The 15999-nt window shown below is 46.7% G+C and overlaps 1 protein-coding gene across 1 annotated transcript in view; it reads left to right on the forward strand.

The window, feature by feature from the left end:
* The first annotated feature begins 1475 nt into the window (after nt 1-1475).
* CLNK (cytokine dependent hematopoietic cell linker) overlaps nt 1476-15999 on the forward strand; it is a 128580-nt gene continuing 114056 nt past the window's right edge. The window contains exons 1-2 of the mRNA XM_049885312.1: nt 1476-1500; nt 3558-3626. Of these exons, the coding sequence (XP_049741269.1) occupies nt 1476-1500; nt 3558-3626 (94 nt within the window). The remainder of the gene's footprint in view (nt 1501-3557; nt 3627-15999) is intronic.

Here is a 15999-nt window from a genome sequence, read left to right on the forward strand (position 1 = left end):
CCAGATATGTAGTAACGTTGGGTGCCCCTTTCTCCCTGTAATCAGGATCACAATTTCCCTGGTGTCAGAGAGACCTACTTCTCACTGTCCAAAGAACCCAATGTAATTAAGTACACGGCTCGCTAGTGTGTATGAGGCCAGGTTGGCAGGTCATAGTTCATCTATCTACCCATTATCTTACCTGAGATCCTGCCAGGACCAGCCAGGCAGTGTGCTAGGAAAGAAAAAGATGCCCAGGCTACACCCCCACCTTCAAGAAGTTCCTAGTCAAGGGGAATATGAACACACCCAAAACCAAAACACCAAACCCGCTGCTGTCAAGTTGATTCCAACTCATAGCAAACCTATAAGACAGGGTAGAACTGCTCCACAGAATTTCCAAGGAATGCCTGGTAGATTCGAACTGCCACCCTTTTGGTTGGCAGCCGTAGCACTTAACCACTATGCCACCAAAGTTTCCAGACACACACAGGGCAGTACGATAAACAAGGCTGTGTAGTTTCTGGTTTATGGCTTGTCCTCCAACTGGAATAAACGCATCCTGAAGGGCGCCTGTGTCTATCTCGTTTCTTAATGTATCCTCATTGCCTTTCCTATTGCCTGGTGCAGCACAGGCCCCCAAAAGATTCGTTGAGTGGATGAGTGAATGGTGAAACAAAAGTGTGCCAAAAACGTGAAGGGACTGCAGAGAGGAGGCAGTGGGCAAGGGCTCGTGCTGGCCGCCATCCAGTCAAGCCTGGCTCGTGGTAACCCCGTGTGTGTCAGGGTAGGACTGTGCTCCAGGGGGTTGTCAGCGGCTGATCTCTTGGAAGTAGTTCACCCGGACTTTCTTCCAAGGCATCTCTGGCTGGACTCAAATTTCCAACCTTCCAGTTACCGCCTGAGTACCTTAACTGTACCACCCAGGGACTCCAAGGGCTTATACCTGCCGCCATCGAGTCAATTCCAACTTGTAGTGACGCTATAGGGCAGAGTATAACTGCCCCTAGGGTTTCCAAGGAGCAGCTGGTGGATTCGAACTGTGGACCTTTTGGTTAGCAGCCGAGCTCTTAACCACTGCACCATCAGGCTCCAAAGGCTTATACCCACTGCCGTCGAGTTGATTCCGACTCCTCGTGACCCTATAGGACAGAGTAGAACTGCCCCGTAGAGTTCCCAAGGAGCACCTGGCGGATTCGAACTGTTGACCCTTTGGTTAACAGCCATAGCACTTAACCACTACGCCACCAGGGTTTCCCCCAAGGGCTTATAGCGAAGCAATATTTGAATTTGACCCTGAAGGATAGAAGTTTTTGCAGGACCTGGAGGAAGCAAAAAGAACAACATGGTCTACCACTCGGAGCTGGCCAGGAGAGGCTGCACTATAAACAGCCTCAGAGAGTGGAAGGTGGCAGGAAAGGCGGACACCTCAGAAATGGTATTCCAGGCCTCCCCACGGGTCAGAGGTCTCAGCTATCATAGTAAAAAGTCCAGATATGATCCTACAGAACCGGAGGGCTGGTGAGAATTTTCAAGCAGGCAGATGACTTGATGAGATTCTGCTAGTTAGGAAAGGTCATTCTTGCCACAGTTTGGTGGACAAATTGGAGCCCTGGGGGCCAGGAAAGCAGTTAGGAGGCTGATGCTGGAGGCAGGCTAGAGACCCTGAAAGCAGAACCAAGAGCGAGAGTAGCTCAAGAAACTGAAGAGGAAGAAACACTTGAAAGACGTTTTGGAGGTCGGATATTAGAATCTGGTAATGGATTTCAAACCAAAATCAAACTCTTTGCTGTCGAGTCAATTCCAACTCATAGCAACCTTACAGGACAGAGTAGAACTGCACCCATAGGGTTTCCAAGGAGCGAGTGGTAGGTTCAAACTGCCAACCTTTTGGTTAATAGCCAAGCTCTTAACTACTTAGCAAGGCGGTAAATGATAGAGGCGGGAAGGGAGGACTCAAGGTTAACATCCAGACTACAAGTTTGAGAACGAAATAGACAATGGAACCACTCACTGGGAGAAGGGCCAGGGTGTGCTAAAGGATAATCAGCTAGAGATGCCCAGAAAATAATTAGATGTTCACGTCTAGATTGTAGGACAGAAGTCAGGGTGCAGTTATAAATTTATGAAGCAAGCTTTTCCTGGACAGAAAAACAGCACCTGGATTGAAAATAATGAAATAAACACCGTCTTCTTTCTGGTGGGCCAATTTACAGTGATTTAAAAAAAAAAAAAAAATCTAACAACCTGAAATGTTTTACTTATCACATGGTATGCTCCAGGCTACACACAAAACCCCAGATGGAGAAATAGTCTGCAGTCCTTGTTAGGTGTTGCCTGGAATCCTGGGGTCACATGTGGGCATTCTGCTGTATCACTGGGGGCCAGGCACAGAACCAGGCTCTGGGTCTACCAAGCCCCAGAAATCTCTGGCTTCATGAAGTTTGCAGTTGGGCAGAGTGATCCGACATGAATATGACCTATGAGTTAAAACAAAAGTAAAACTCATACGAGGGCTCTGAGGAACCAGTCTGAGAGGCCAAGAGAAGTTTTCTGAGGAAGTGACACTTGAGCTGAGTTATGACTTAGAGTTAATTTAACTAGACGAAGGAAGAAAAAATGAGCATTTGGGAAAGAGGGAAGAGTACTTGAAGGAGCCCTGTGGAAGGGAGCAGAGAAAGTACAAGGACAGAGATGAGGCGAATGTGGCCCAAATGGAGTGTGTAGAGCCATGAGGTAAGAAGGGGCTAACGAGGTAGGAGGGGTCGGTTTCTGGTAGGTCCTTGTCAAGCAGCATCTGTGGAAGAAAACATCGCCAGTCAATATTTGGAAAAGCTCCTGACGTGCCTGAAGAAGACAAGAGAGTATATTCAACTTGGCTCATTGAATGAACTAGATATGCAAAATAGTGATGGTCTGTGATAATGAACGCATTTCATGAATTTTAACAAATTAACTCAATTTAAAACAATTTAATCTCTTCATAGAAAGTGCCTTCGCAAAATGCCTAAATTACAGAGTGGGAGTTCAATAAATATTAGCTGAATGAGAGCTGGTACGGCTAAATCATCTGCTTCCCACATTTGGATAATGTTTGCTAGTTTTTCTCAAATTCAACTGACACAGGAGAGCATCTGGGACATTGCCTGGTCCGTGGTCACTGTCCTTCCGTCTCTTGGTTAACGTCCTCATCACCCATGTGGAGAAAGCATGATGGGCTCCTCTCCCAGATGAAACATCGGGGACTTAACAGATGTTAACGGAGGTGCCAAGGTCACCCTGCTGACATGGGAGGCAGCCCCTGTCCTCATCTGGATCTCCAAGCTTCCTCTACCCCATACTACCACCCTTTGAAAAATAAAGCTCTTACATTTAAAAAAAAAAAAAAGTAAATGAATTACTTTAAACACAGATTTTATTTTAACCCCAATGGAAATGCAAAGAGTCAGAATTGTGTGTGAGACGTTAATTACTTAAATCTGACTGCATGGCTGTTCCTATCAATGAATGCACTTAATTAATTTTTTCCCCTAGCTTCTTGCTATTTCCCAACTATAATCTATTTTCTTTCATCCCAGGGGCAAAAGGACAACAAAAGAAGGATCCAGTGATCTGCAGTTCCGGAACCTCGCTCTGCAGAAAAACAGGTCAGAATATTTACTTATTTATTAATTTGTTGTTTTAAGTGGTTAGCTGCCATCAAGTCAGCTCCGACTCGTGATGACCCCATGTACAATCGAGGGAAACATTGCCCCAGCTTGTGCCATCTTCGCAATCACCGGTATGCTTACATCCATTGTTACAACCACTGTATTTTGAGTGTCTTCCAGCCTACGGGGTTCGTCTTCAAGCACTATATGGGAAAGTATTCTGTTGTGATCCATAGGGTTTTCACTGGCTAGTTTTGAAAAGCAGGCTGCCAGGCCTTTCCTCCTAGTCTGTCTTAGTCTGGAAGCTCCACTAAAACCTGTCCACTTTGGATAACCCTGCTGGTATTTGAGATACCGGTGGCATAGCTTCCAGCATCATCGCAACACACAAACCACAACGGTATGAAAAGCTGACAGACAGGTGGTAGCATTTATAAGGAGCCCTGTTGGCACAGTGGTTAAGCACTTGGCTGCTAACCAAAAGGTCAGCAGTTCAAACCCACCAGCTGCTCTGTGGGAGAAAGATGTGGCAGACAGCTTCCATGAAGATTACAGCTTGGAGGTCCCCATCATTGCCTCTTGCCAAAACAAAAAAAAAAGTTCATGTGATAGAGTGATATTGCTGTTAGTGACCTTCCAGGCTACCTGGAAACTGAGGCCCAGAAGAAAAAGCGAGTGGATGTGGGTTGAACAGGCAGCACATGTGGGATACACGCACAGGCTGAGAAGCCCCAGACATCCACGGCATTTAGACCAGGGCTATTTCCACCATCCACCCAGCGCTCCACAGCCCTGAGAGAGCCCCAGGGGATGCTTCAGCTCCCCTGCTGGATGAATCGTGCATCCTGGATCAGCCGCTAGTCCGCCTCCGGTCTCACAAGCAAGCAAACTGGAGGGAACTGCCTGGTTAGTCAGTGAGTGCCTGAGCAGTCTCTTTTCTTTGTCCTTCAGCTGAGACAAACATTTACTGGGCAGTTATCAGAACTTGTGTAGGCTACTGAAAATGCAGAGACACGAAGTCCTGCCCTCACAGGGCTCAAGATTAGTTAAAAAGCTACGTTGATTACATTACTGACAGGAGATAAAGACTGAAGTCAAATCCGGCTCTCCTCCGACCTCAGCTTTATACAGGCTGTCTTAGTCAGCTCCCGACTCACGGCGACCCCATGCACAACAGGATGAAATGCTGCCTAGTCCTGCACCATCACCATGATTGTTTGCAGACCAGACTATTGTGATTCACAGGGTTTTCATTGGCTGATTTCTGGAAATAGATCGTCAGGCCTTTCTTCCTAGCCATTGTCAGTCTGGAAACTCCACTGACGGGTGGTGGCTGCATGTAGGTGCATTGGCCAGGACTCCCCCAGGTCTCCCACACTGAAGATGAGAATTCTACCTGAACCATCACTGCCCCGTTTAGTTACCTAGTGTTGCCATAATTAAAAAATACCCCAAGTGGGTGGCTTTAAAGTACAGAAATTTATTTTCTCACAGTTCTGGAGGCTAAAAGTCCAAATGAGGGTCTCGGTCATGTTAATTCCTTCTGTGAGCCTCTGTCTGGTGTCTGCTGGCAATCCTTGGAGTTCCTTGGCTTGTAGACAATCCTTGCATGGTGACTGTCTTCCTCCTGTATGTGTTCATGTCTATTCTGCTTGTATTATAAGACCCCACTCAGAAGTGATAAGGTTTAGGACTGACCTCGCAATGGTATGACCTCATTAACAGCAAATGAAAGCCTCTATTTCCAAACAGGATCACACTCACAGGTAGAGGGGTGAGGACTTCAACAAATATTTTCGGGGAACACAAAATTATCTATACCACTGGACTACACCCTGATACTCAGAAATATTGAGCTTTCTCTTATGCACCCATCCAGAACACCCTAGTCAAGCCTCCCAGACTGGTCTCAGCTCTGAGGGATATCAGAGGGTCTCCATGGGTTATACCAACCCTTGCATCACCAACTGAGTTCAAGTCAAGTCAATCCGCCAAACTTTTGTTCAGTCCCTACTGTGTGCCAGATGCTATAAGCATGCCTGGGATCCTGGTATTTGCTTGAATAAATAGCTTCCCTAAGCTGAGTAAATGAATCCCTGTAAAACAGGAAACTTGGGCTATTTTCCAGACCACATTAAGCAAAGGAAAATTTGTGGCCATTCTCAGACTTCTTTAATGTTTACATTAAATATGTTTGAATAATGCATTTTAAGTCAGTTTTTCTTATTTCTTGACAATAGCAGGAGATGGGAGATGGAAGGGTTAGAAGCCTTCCCTCAAACAGAGCTGCTTGAAGCAATTACATACATCAAAGTAATATTTACAGTTATATTTGGAAAAAGAGAGAAAGAAGAGCAGTGTTTTCTTTTTCCCCAAAGCAAATGATTTCAGTATGTGTCATGGCATGCTCAAGAGATATTAAAGATAGCAATAGCTGATGATCCTACGTGTTCCAAACCATTTATAAACCCAAATCTAAAAAAAAAAAAAAATCCAATATACATACAAATCTCTGTACCACCACATATTTTATAATGAAAGTGCCATATGAATATAAATTAGTATTTGCAATGTATAAATCAAATCAGAATGTCTGAAATGTACATATGTGGGTTTAGTATCTGACTTTGATAACTATTGAACTGATGTATTCATTCCACACACAAATTATAATTACCAGCATTTGATGGTGATGGAGGCAAGGAGGAGGCTACTGATGGCCAGTGATGCAGTAACAGAACGAGCCTGTCGGGTCGGATTTAAATCTCAGCTGGCCTGTCTACAGGCTGCGTGACCTCAGACAGGCCCATTCCATTTCAGCACCTCGTGTATTTTAGGGATGGTATTTGAAAAGTAACTGATACCTTAATGCAAACTATGGACTTTAGTTAGTAATGACACAACCTGAAGAGGACTTGAAGCTCTTACTGATGAAGATCAAAGACCACAGCCTTCAGTATGGATTCACCTGAACATAAAGAAAACAAAAACCCTCACACCTGGACCAATGAGCAACATCATAATAAATGGAGAAAAGATTGAAGTTATCAAGGATTTCATTTTACTGGGATCCACAATCAACACCCATGGAAGCAGCAGTTAAGAAATCAAATGATACATTGCACACGGCAAATCTGCTGCAAAAGACCTCTTTAAAGTGCTAAAAAACAAAGATGTCACTTTGAGGACTAAGCCATGGTGTTTTCAAACATCTCATATGCACGTGCAAGGTGGACAGTGAATACGGAAGACCGAAGAAGCATTGATGCCTTTGAATTATGGCGTTGGTGAAGAATATTGAATACATCATGGACTGCCAGCCAGGAGAACGAACGAATCTGTCTCGGAAGAAGTGCAGAAGGAATCCCGTATGGAAGCGAGGCTGGTGAGACTTGGTCGCACATACTTCAGACATGTTATCAGGAGGGACCAGTCCCTGCTGAAGGACATCAGCTTAGTAGAGTAGAGGGTCAGCAAAAAAGAGGAAGACCCTCAATGAGATGGATTGACACAGTGGCTGCAACAATGGATTTAAGCATAACAACAATCGTGAGGACCGTGCAGGCCCAGGCAGTGTTTCATTCTGTTTTACGTGGGGTCACTATGAGCCAGAACCCTTTCCGTGGCATCTAACAACAACAATGTATCAATATCATTTCATCATTGTAACAAATGTACCACCACTAATGCACCAGGGAGCGCTTGGAACTCTGGGCGCTTTCTGCACACAATTTTTCTGTAAACCTGAAACTACTCTAAAAAATAAAGCTTATTTTTAAAAAGATAAGTGAGAGACTGCCTTGCCCACCACCAACTCCCTGAATGGAAAGCAATGCCTGTGTTTGTGGAATAAATGAATGAATCCCATAGTGTGCCTTGAACATAAACCAAACCCATTGCCATCGAGTCAATTCCGACTCATAGCGACCCTATAGGACAGAGTAGAACTGCCCCACAGGGTTTCGAGGAATAATTGGTGGATTGGAACTGCCAACCTTCTGGTTAGCAACCAAGCCCTTAACCACCGGGCCACCGGGGCTCTGCCTTGAATAGGAAGTTCTCAATAAAAAACAAATGCTGACAGGCACTGAGTGCGCACACGTGCTAAGTGCTGTTCTAAGCATTTCACAGGCAGCATCTCCCTGAATCCTAACAAGCATGCTCTTTTTAGTCACCTTGTCATAGAAGAAACTAATGCAGCCCAGAGAGGGTAAATAATTTCCCCAAGAATGCACAGCTGGTTGTGTCATGGTAAATGATAGACATAATTGTTATTGTTAGCTGATGTCAAGTCAGCCCTGACTCGTGGCAGCCCCTTACCCAATGGAATCACAACGGTGTGTCCCATAGGGTTTTCACAGGTTGATTTTCAAAAGTAGATCACCAGGCCTCTCACCCCAGTCTGTCTTCGTCTGGACGCGCCGCTGAAACCTGTTCAGCATCGTAGCAAAACAGAAGCCTCCACTGGCAGACGGGCGGTAGCTGTGCCTGAGGCACATTGGCCGGGAGTCAAACCCAGGTCTGCTGCTTGGGAGGCCAGAACTCGACCAGTGAACTAGTAGGTAAAACAACTCCAGCCCTGCCTACCAGTGCCCTCGCTTCTTGCCATCATTAGTTAGGTGTAGGAGTCAACTCTCCCAAACAGGTGCAGAAGGGCTGGTGGGTTGGAACCACCAACCGTTTGGTTAGCAGCAGAGGGCTTAACCACTGCGCCACCAAGGCTCCTTCCCTGTTTTACCAGCATCATATCCTTCTCCAGGAACTGGTCCCTCCTGATAATATGTCCAAAGTACACAGGACGAAGTCTCCCCATCCTCACTTCTAATGAGCATTCTGGCTGTACTTCTTCCAAGGCAGATTTGTTTGTTCTTTTGGAAGTCCATGGCATATTCAATACTCTTCGGCAAAGGCATCAATTCTTCTTCAGGCTCTCTTATTCATTGTCCAGCTGTCGCATGCATATGAAGCAATTGAAAATGCCATGGCTTGGGTCAGGCACACTTTAGTCCTCAAAGTGACATCTTTGTTTTTTAACACTTTAAAGTGGTTTTTTGCAGCAGATTTGCCCAATGCAATGCGTCATTTGATTTCTTTGACTGCTGCTTCCATGGATGTTGACTGTGGATCCAAGTAAAATAAAATCCTTGACAACTTCAATATTTTTTAAAATGTATTTAATTTTTTTTATTGTACTTTAGATGAAGGTTTACAGAACAAACTAGTTTCTCATTAAACAGTTAGTACACATATTGTTTTATGACATTGGTTAATAACCCCATGACATGTCAACACTCTCCCTTCTCAAGCTTGGGTTTCCTATTACCAGCTTTCCTGTTCCGTCCTGCCTTCTAGTTCTTGCCGCAGGGCTGGTGTGCCCCTTTAGTCTTGTTTTATTTTACAGGCCTGTCTAATCTTTGGTGGAAGGGTGAATCTCGGGACCGACTTCATTACTGAGCTAAAAGGGTGTCTGGGGGCCATACTCTCAGGGTTTCTCCAGTGTCTATCAGACCAGTAAGTCTTGTCTTTTTTTGTGACTTAGAATTTTGTTCTACATTTTCCTCCAGCTCTGCCTGGGACCCACTATTGTGATCCCTATCAGAGCAGTCCGTGGTGGTAGCCGGGTACCACCTAGTTGTACTGGACTCCGTCTTGTTGAGGCCATGGTAGATGTGGTCTGTTAGTCCTTTGGACTTATCTTTCCCTCGTATCTATAGTTTTCTTCATTCTCCCTTGCTTCTGAAGGTCTGAGACCAGTGTTGTATCTTAGATGGCCGCTGATAGGCTTTTAAGACCCCAGACGCTACTCACCAAAGTAGAATGTAGGACATTGTCTTTATAACCATGTTATGCCAGTTGAGCTAGTTGTTCCCAGAGACCATGGTCCCCACAGCCCTCAGCCCAGCAATTCTGTCCATCTGGTAGTTTGGATGTGTCTATGGAGCTTCCATGACCTTGCCTTGGACAAGTTGTTCTGGCTTCCCCAGTATTGTGTACTGTCTTACCCTTCACCAAAGTTACCACTTATCTATTGCCTATTTAGTGTTTTTCCTTCCCCACCCCTCCCCTCCCTCGTAGCCATCAAAGATTGTTTCTTTTTGTGTGTAAACCTTTTCATGAACAATTTCAATATTTTGTCTGTTCTTAGAAACAGGAATTCTCAGGTGCCAACACAGGCATACTGAAAGGGAGACTCAGAGATGGGAGGCCAGCCACTCATGTTCAGGCAAGCCCCTCAGGGGATTCTGATAGCAAGTTTGAAAACCTCTGCTTTAAGCATAGTTACCAAGACCAAGCCCTGGAGTTGGAATAAGGGGACTTCTGGGCTCAACTTTCTGCGCTGAGCTCTGAGTAACATGACATGGGATGTAGGGGAGAAGATAGAAGATAGGGACCGAGTGGGAGAAGGGTGGAGAGAGGGAGGGGATGGTGGATGCAGAAGTTGTTCTGCCCTGGGGGAATGTCTGAACCCTTAACCTAGCCAGGGATGGATTACCCAATAAGCAGGGTACGCACAGGCTTATTTGTGCTTACTTACTAATCTGTCGTGCCCAAATGTGGTGAAACCCATGTGAAATTGTGCACGACAGATTAGTAAGTAAGCACAAGTAAGCCCCTACTGTCAAGATGCTCAGTCTACAGTGGGGTTGGGAGGATGAGCATAAAAACATAAAAAGACATATGTAAACATCAGGAGACAATGTGCCATGTGCAATGCCGGAAGCAGATGCAGGACCTATGGATGCAAGGAGACCAGGGATCAGGGAGGTTAAGGACTTTCAAAGCCCACCCGCTAACGAGTAGCAGAGCTAAGATTCTGACCTATGTCCTCCTGTCCCAAGTTCAAATCTCTTCTTCCTACCCGACTCTTAATGACATTGTTATTATTAACAGTGTTGTTCACACTTTCTGATGTTTAAGCCCCTCCCAGTTCATCATCTCATTGACCATGGATTTTTTTCCCCCCTCTGCCACTAGCACCTGCAGCAATAGTTAATTCCAGGGGGAAAGGTGCAGGTGGCTGTAATTTCTCAGGGCACGCGGGCCAGTTATTCTTCAGGAGAGGTGAGCCCTCGTCTAGCCTAAGAGGCCCCCTAGTGGGCATCTCTGGCCATGCAAGCCCCTGACCCCAGGAGAAGAGCATGGTCGCTGCTGTCTTCTCTCCTGCTGTCTCTGGCTTAGCCCCACCTGTTCCAGAGCTGTCCTGGGACACAGTGCAGACCTTCAAATAGAAGGAAGAAGAGGATGAACTTAAAAACATTAGATCCTTCGGCGTTTCTCTCTAGGCTATTTTCAAAACGAGTTTAGTAACTCTTAGATCTTCTGTCTTTCAAAATTTAGGAAATTTTACCAAAAGGCCAACAATTACTCTAAAGCAAAGATGAGAAGGGAAGGGGGCAGGGAAACTAGAGTACTGGAAAGAGAAGACCCAGAGCACAAAGAGAATGCTGACTCATTGTGAAAAATGTAACTAATGTCACTGAACAGTTTGTATAGAAATAGTCAAACGGGGACCTAACTGGCTGTATAAACTTTCACCGAAAACACAGTCAAATATTATTTTTAAAAACTAAGGAATTTTATTCTGGAGTAGTCCTTTAATTTCTGGGACAGATCTTAAAATGGTACGTGGAGCTGAGCCAGTTCATCTTGGAGGCCTGAGAGCAGGCAAGGGCTGGCGGGGTGAAATCACCCTGATAATTTCCCACGGGGTTCACCCCCACCTTCTGGACTAGTAGTGCTTGGGGAGACCCAGGGGGGATGCCACACACTCGAGGGGGCGATGAGGAATTAGCTTCCATGCCCGGAGCTGACCCTGGGGACAGGCCCCAGCCCCATCTCTATGGAACCGGAATAACACACCATCCAAACTCGGTTCCCATGAAATAAGTAGAATGCAAGGACACCCTGCCTATTTCATCAGATTCCATCCTTCCAGGAAAAGGGGGAGCGAGATGAGTTTAATTTAGTGTTCTTTTTAGAAAATATATTGAACATATTGCACTATTTAAAAGTATTAAACATCAAAAATAATTCGAATATCAGAAAGCTGTATTTGTATTTGTAAAGGCACTTTCCATACTGAAACCCACAAACCCCTGGGGGTCACTGTGTTCATTTCGTAGGCCATGAACTTCCCCAGTGCAATGTGGACGCTTGCCTAGACCAGGCTGCAATGTAGCGGAAACCCTACTTCACACAGGCCCAGATGTGGGGGGAGCAGGGGCCGGGGAAGAACAGAAGGGTGACTGCCAAGCTAGAGTGCTGCCCAGCTGTGGCCCACTCGCACATGGCGGTGTCATCTATGCTGTTTACAGAAGGAAGCTGGGGTGCATCCTTGTAATTCCCTGGCAAGAGACAGCTTGCTAACTCACGGGCCTCACGTGAGCGCAGAGAGAGTGCATCAAACAGCCACGAAGTTTGCTAGCAGAGTCTTCCATCAATCACCCTGGGCTGTCAGGCCGCAAAAAGCATTAGCTCAGGGGTCTTTGCAGATCACTTGTCAGCGACTGATGTCCACATGATGTCCACGCTCTGGCCAGACACAGCTGTGGTCCAGGCTACCTCTCCAGTCTCCTCCTTCCCAAACCCCAGGCAGCTGCTTCCAGCCTCCCCCTCCTCCCCACCCCTCAGCTTCTCTGGCTCTCTGGCTCTCAGCAGCAGGCTCAGCTGGAATAACAACACGGCTCCCTGTTTTGCTGATACTTCCTCTGCTAATTCATTTGGCTCGCATTGACGCACGGAGAGCCCTGGGGTGCAGAATCCCCGGAGATATGACATCTGAATGAGTACCATCACTTCACGGTCCCGCAGAGAGGTAGAGTGGAGCAGATATGCGGCTCTTCAGACTGCCTTCGCCACTAGGAGAAGTCTACTTTGCTCCCGTGGGCTTGCACGTCGGAGGGGATGTAGAGTCAGACGAATCCTGGCTCTACCAGTTACTTGCTGTGCCTCCTTAGACGGTTACTTAACTGTTCTGAGTTCTAGTTGCATCTGCAAAGTGGGCATAGAAATACTTGCCAGCCACGGCCCAGCTCAGTGCCCAGTTTTGTTGTTGTTGTTAGCTGCTGTCGTGCGAGCCCCCGATGTGTATTGATCCCATGCACAATGGAACCGCACACTGCCCTGTCCTGCGCTGTCCTTGAGCACTCTATTGAATAATATTCTGTTGTGATCGATAGGGATTTCATTGGTTGACTTTTGGAAAGAGGTTGCCAGGCCTTTCTTCCTAGCCTATCTTAGTCTGGACGCTCCACTGAAACCTGCATCAGCAACATGCAAGCCACCGCTGACAGACGGGAGGTGACTACCCATGAAACGCATTGGCTGGGAATTGAACCTGGGTCAAAAGTATGAGCTCTTCTTTTCCCTTCAGTTCTGCTCTTTTTAGGTGTCCAAAGACCTCAGTTCTGCCTGCAAAAGTCTGAGACCTGGAACAGCGCCCTGGCTTCCTTGGGCCTGAGCGCTCTCATTCACAGAGCTAATGAATTGGATGCCATTATCTCTAACACGCTTTCTATCCTGAACAGCCTTTGATTCTAAAAATTAGACCAGGCCAACGTCAGAAGAAGGACAGAATCCTCATTTAAAAGCTAAAGTTTTTTCCTAGGATCCCAGGAAGAGTTTTCCTGGTATTCAGAATCCCTGGGCTCAGACCTTCATGAGCCTTGCGTTTGAATTCCTGCCTGCTGTCCATCAGATGGAGCCCTGGTGGCGCAGTGGCTAAGAGCTATGGCTACTAACCAAAAGGTCAGCAAATCCACCAGCTGCTCCTTGGAAACCCTGTGGGTTTCTAAGGAGTTCTGCTCTGTCCTACAGGGTTGCAGTGAGTCAGCATGGACTCGACAGCAACAGGCTTTTTTATCCATCAGATAAACAGGGGAGGTTCAGTGGTAGACTTCTCACCTTCCATGCGGGAGAGCCGGGTTCGATTCTCAGCCAATGCACCATGTGGACAGCCACCACCTGTCTGTCAGTGGGGCCTTATGTATTGCTAGGATGCTGAACAGGTTTCATTGGAGCTTCTAGACTAAGACACCTAGGAAGAAAGGCCTGGCAATCTGATCTGAAAATCAGCCTATGAAGACCCTATGGATCACATAGGCCTGAACCGCAGTCAGCCTTGGAGATGGCTCAGGATGGGTTAGCATTTTGTTCTGTTGTGCACGGGGTCGCCATGAGTTGAGGGGCCAACTTGATGCCAGCTGGCAACAATTAGGTGGCCTTCCACCCTTACGTTAGGTTCACAGTTCACAACCACAAACACTTCTCACAAGTGGTGAGTTGCAAGTCTGTGGATCAAAAACCAAGGTGTCAGGAAAGAGGCCATATGTTTCAAGTGTCAAGAGAGGGCCCGCCAGGCCCCAGATATATGATTTGCTCCTTCCTGGCTGGTTTGAGGAGCTCTGGTGATACAGTGGTTAAAGCAAAAGATTGGCAATTCAAACTCATCAGCTGTTCAGAGCAAGAAAGATGTGGCAGCCTGCTTCCATAAAGATTATAGCCTTGGAAACCCTATGAGGCAGTTCTACTCTGTCCTATGGGGTCCTATGAGTCAGAATTAACTCGACGGCTGTGGGTTTCGTATGGTTTGTTTGGCTTGGCTTGGGCTGGTTAACTTTGAATTTCTGCAGAATCTCAGGTACTTGAAAGGTTGCCAACACCCAACCACACAGGGACCCAGGCCACAGCTGCTCTGCTCAGTGCCTCCAAAGCACGACTCTCCACTTCTCTGGAAGAGGGGCAGGGACAGAGCAAGGACGTGGGAGTCGGGGAGCCAGGAAGCACTGTCAAATCCCTCATGCTTGGTGGTTCTGTGGGACCTGGCACGTTGCTCAACCCTCTGAGTCCCCCGTTTCCTCTTCTGTAAATCTGGGACAGTTGTAGTCACCCCCACTGGGTCGTTTTGAGTGTGACAAAGGCGAAGAGGAAGCAACGGGGTTAACGGGAAGTTGGTTGTACTTGTAGGCTGTGGTCCCGTGGTTGCTAACATCACACCGCTTGGCTATTCTGTGCCTGATATCCCAGGCACGAAACAGGACTTATAAATATTTACACCCGGAGTGTGTTGTGGTGCTCAGCTAATTGCTGCTGTGACGCACATTTCGAGCCTGGAGGGAAGGTGTAACTCGAGAGCAGGCAGGGGGTTATTAAAGGCACAAACAAGGCCTGGCTCACAGAAGAAGTAGCATCCTTTGGAGCTTTCCACAGCTTAGGGCTTCCCAGATCATCCCCCAAAATCCAGGGGGAAAGTGCTTCCAAAACCGCAACTGGCGAAGGGATTGTGGCTACACAAAGACCTCGCTGGAAAACAGACTCCTACAGATAACTTACCATGAAAGAAATGCAAATGGCCAGATTTGGAAGAGAAAAAGAAAATAGTTCAGTCTCTCTAACTATGGCAGAAGTGAAACAGGCAAATAAGGAATCAAGTGCCAAACAGGCAAAGTTGTTTTCAAGTTCGAGTTTAATGGTGGTAAGATGCAGCGAGGTGGTCACTTCACACTCTGTGGATGAGAATATAAATTGATACAACCCATCCAGAAAGCAACCGAGTAATACGTAACAAAGGGCTGAGTATGACCTTAATTCCACCTGATGGAGCCCCTCCTTGGAAATATTCAGGGACGTAGGTCAAAAATAACGCAAGAATGGATGCTCACTGCGACATTATTTACAATCATTGACACCAGAAAGAACCTCAACGCCCCCTCCAAAAACTGTGTAGTTGTTAGCTGCCATCAAGTCGGCCCCCAGCTGATGGCGACCCCATGCACAATGGAACTCACGCTGCCCCGTCCTGAGCCATCCCCATGATCACTTGTACATCAGACCTTTGTGATCCATGGGTTTTCACTGCTTGATTTTTGGAAGTAGAAAGCCAGGCCTTTCTTTCTAGTCTCTCTTAGTCTGGAAGTTCCACTGAAACCTGTTCAGCATCCTAGCAACACACAAGCTTCCACTGACAGATGGGTCATGGCTACACATGAGGGCCAATGGGTGGGCACAGAACCGGGGTCTCCCACATGGAAAGCGTGTCCTCATCCAAAAAATTATACAGCCAATAAATGTCATCTTTGTGCAATTTTAGCCTGTGTCGTTGTCAGTTGCCACTGAGTCAGTTTTGACTCATAGTGACCCTGCGCACAACAGAACGAAACACTGCCCGGTCCTGCGCCATCCTCACATTTGTTACGTTTGATCCCATTGTTGCAGCCGCTGGGTCAATCCATCTCTTGTACAATTTTATGCCATATATATATCCAGAGAGAGACTTCCTTGGTGATACAAATGGTTAAGAGCTCAACTACTAGCAGAAAGGTTGAGGGTTCAAACCTCCACAGAGGCTCCTCAGAAGACAGGCCTGGCAGTC

Source organism: Elephas maximus, chromosome 5, assembly GCF_024166365.1.
Source record: "Elephas maximus indicus isolate mEleMax1 chromosome 5, mEleMax1 primary haplotype, whole genome shotgun sequence".
NCBI lineage: Eukaryota > Metazoa > Chordata > Mammalia > Proboscidea > Elephantidae > Elephas > Elephas maximus.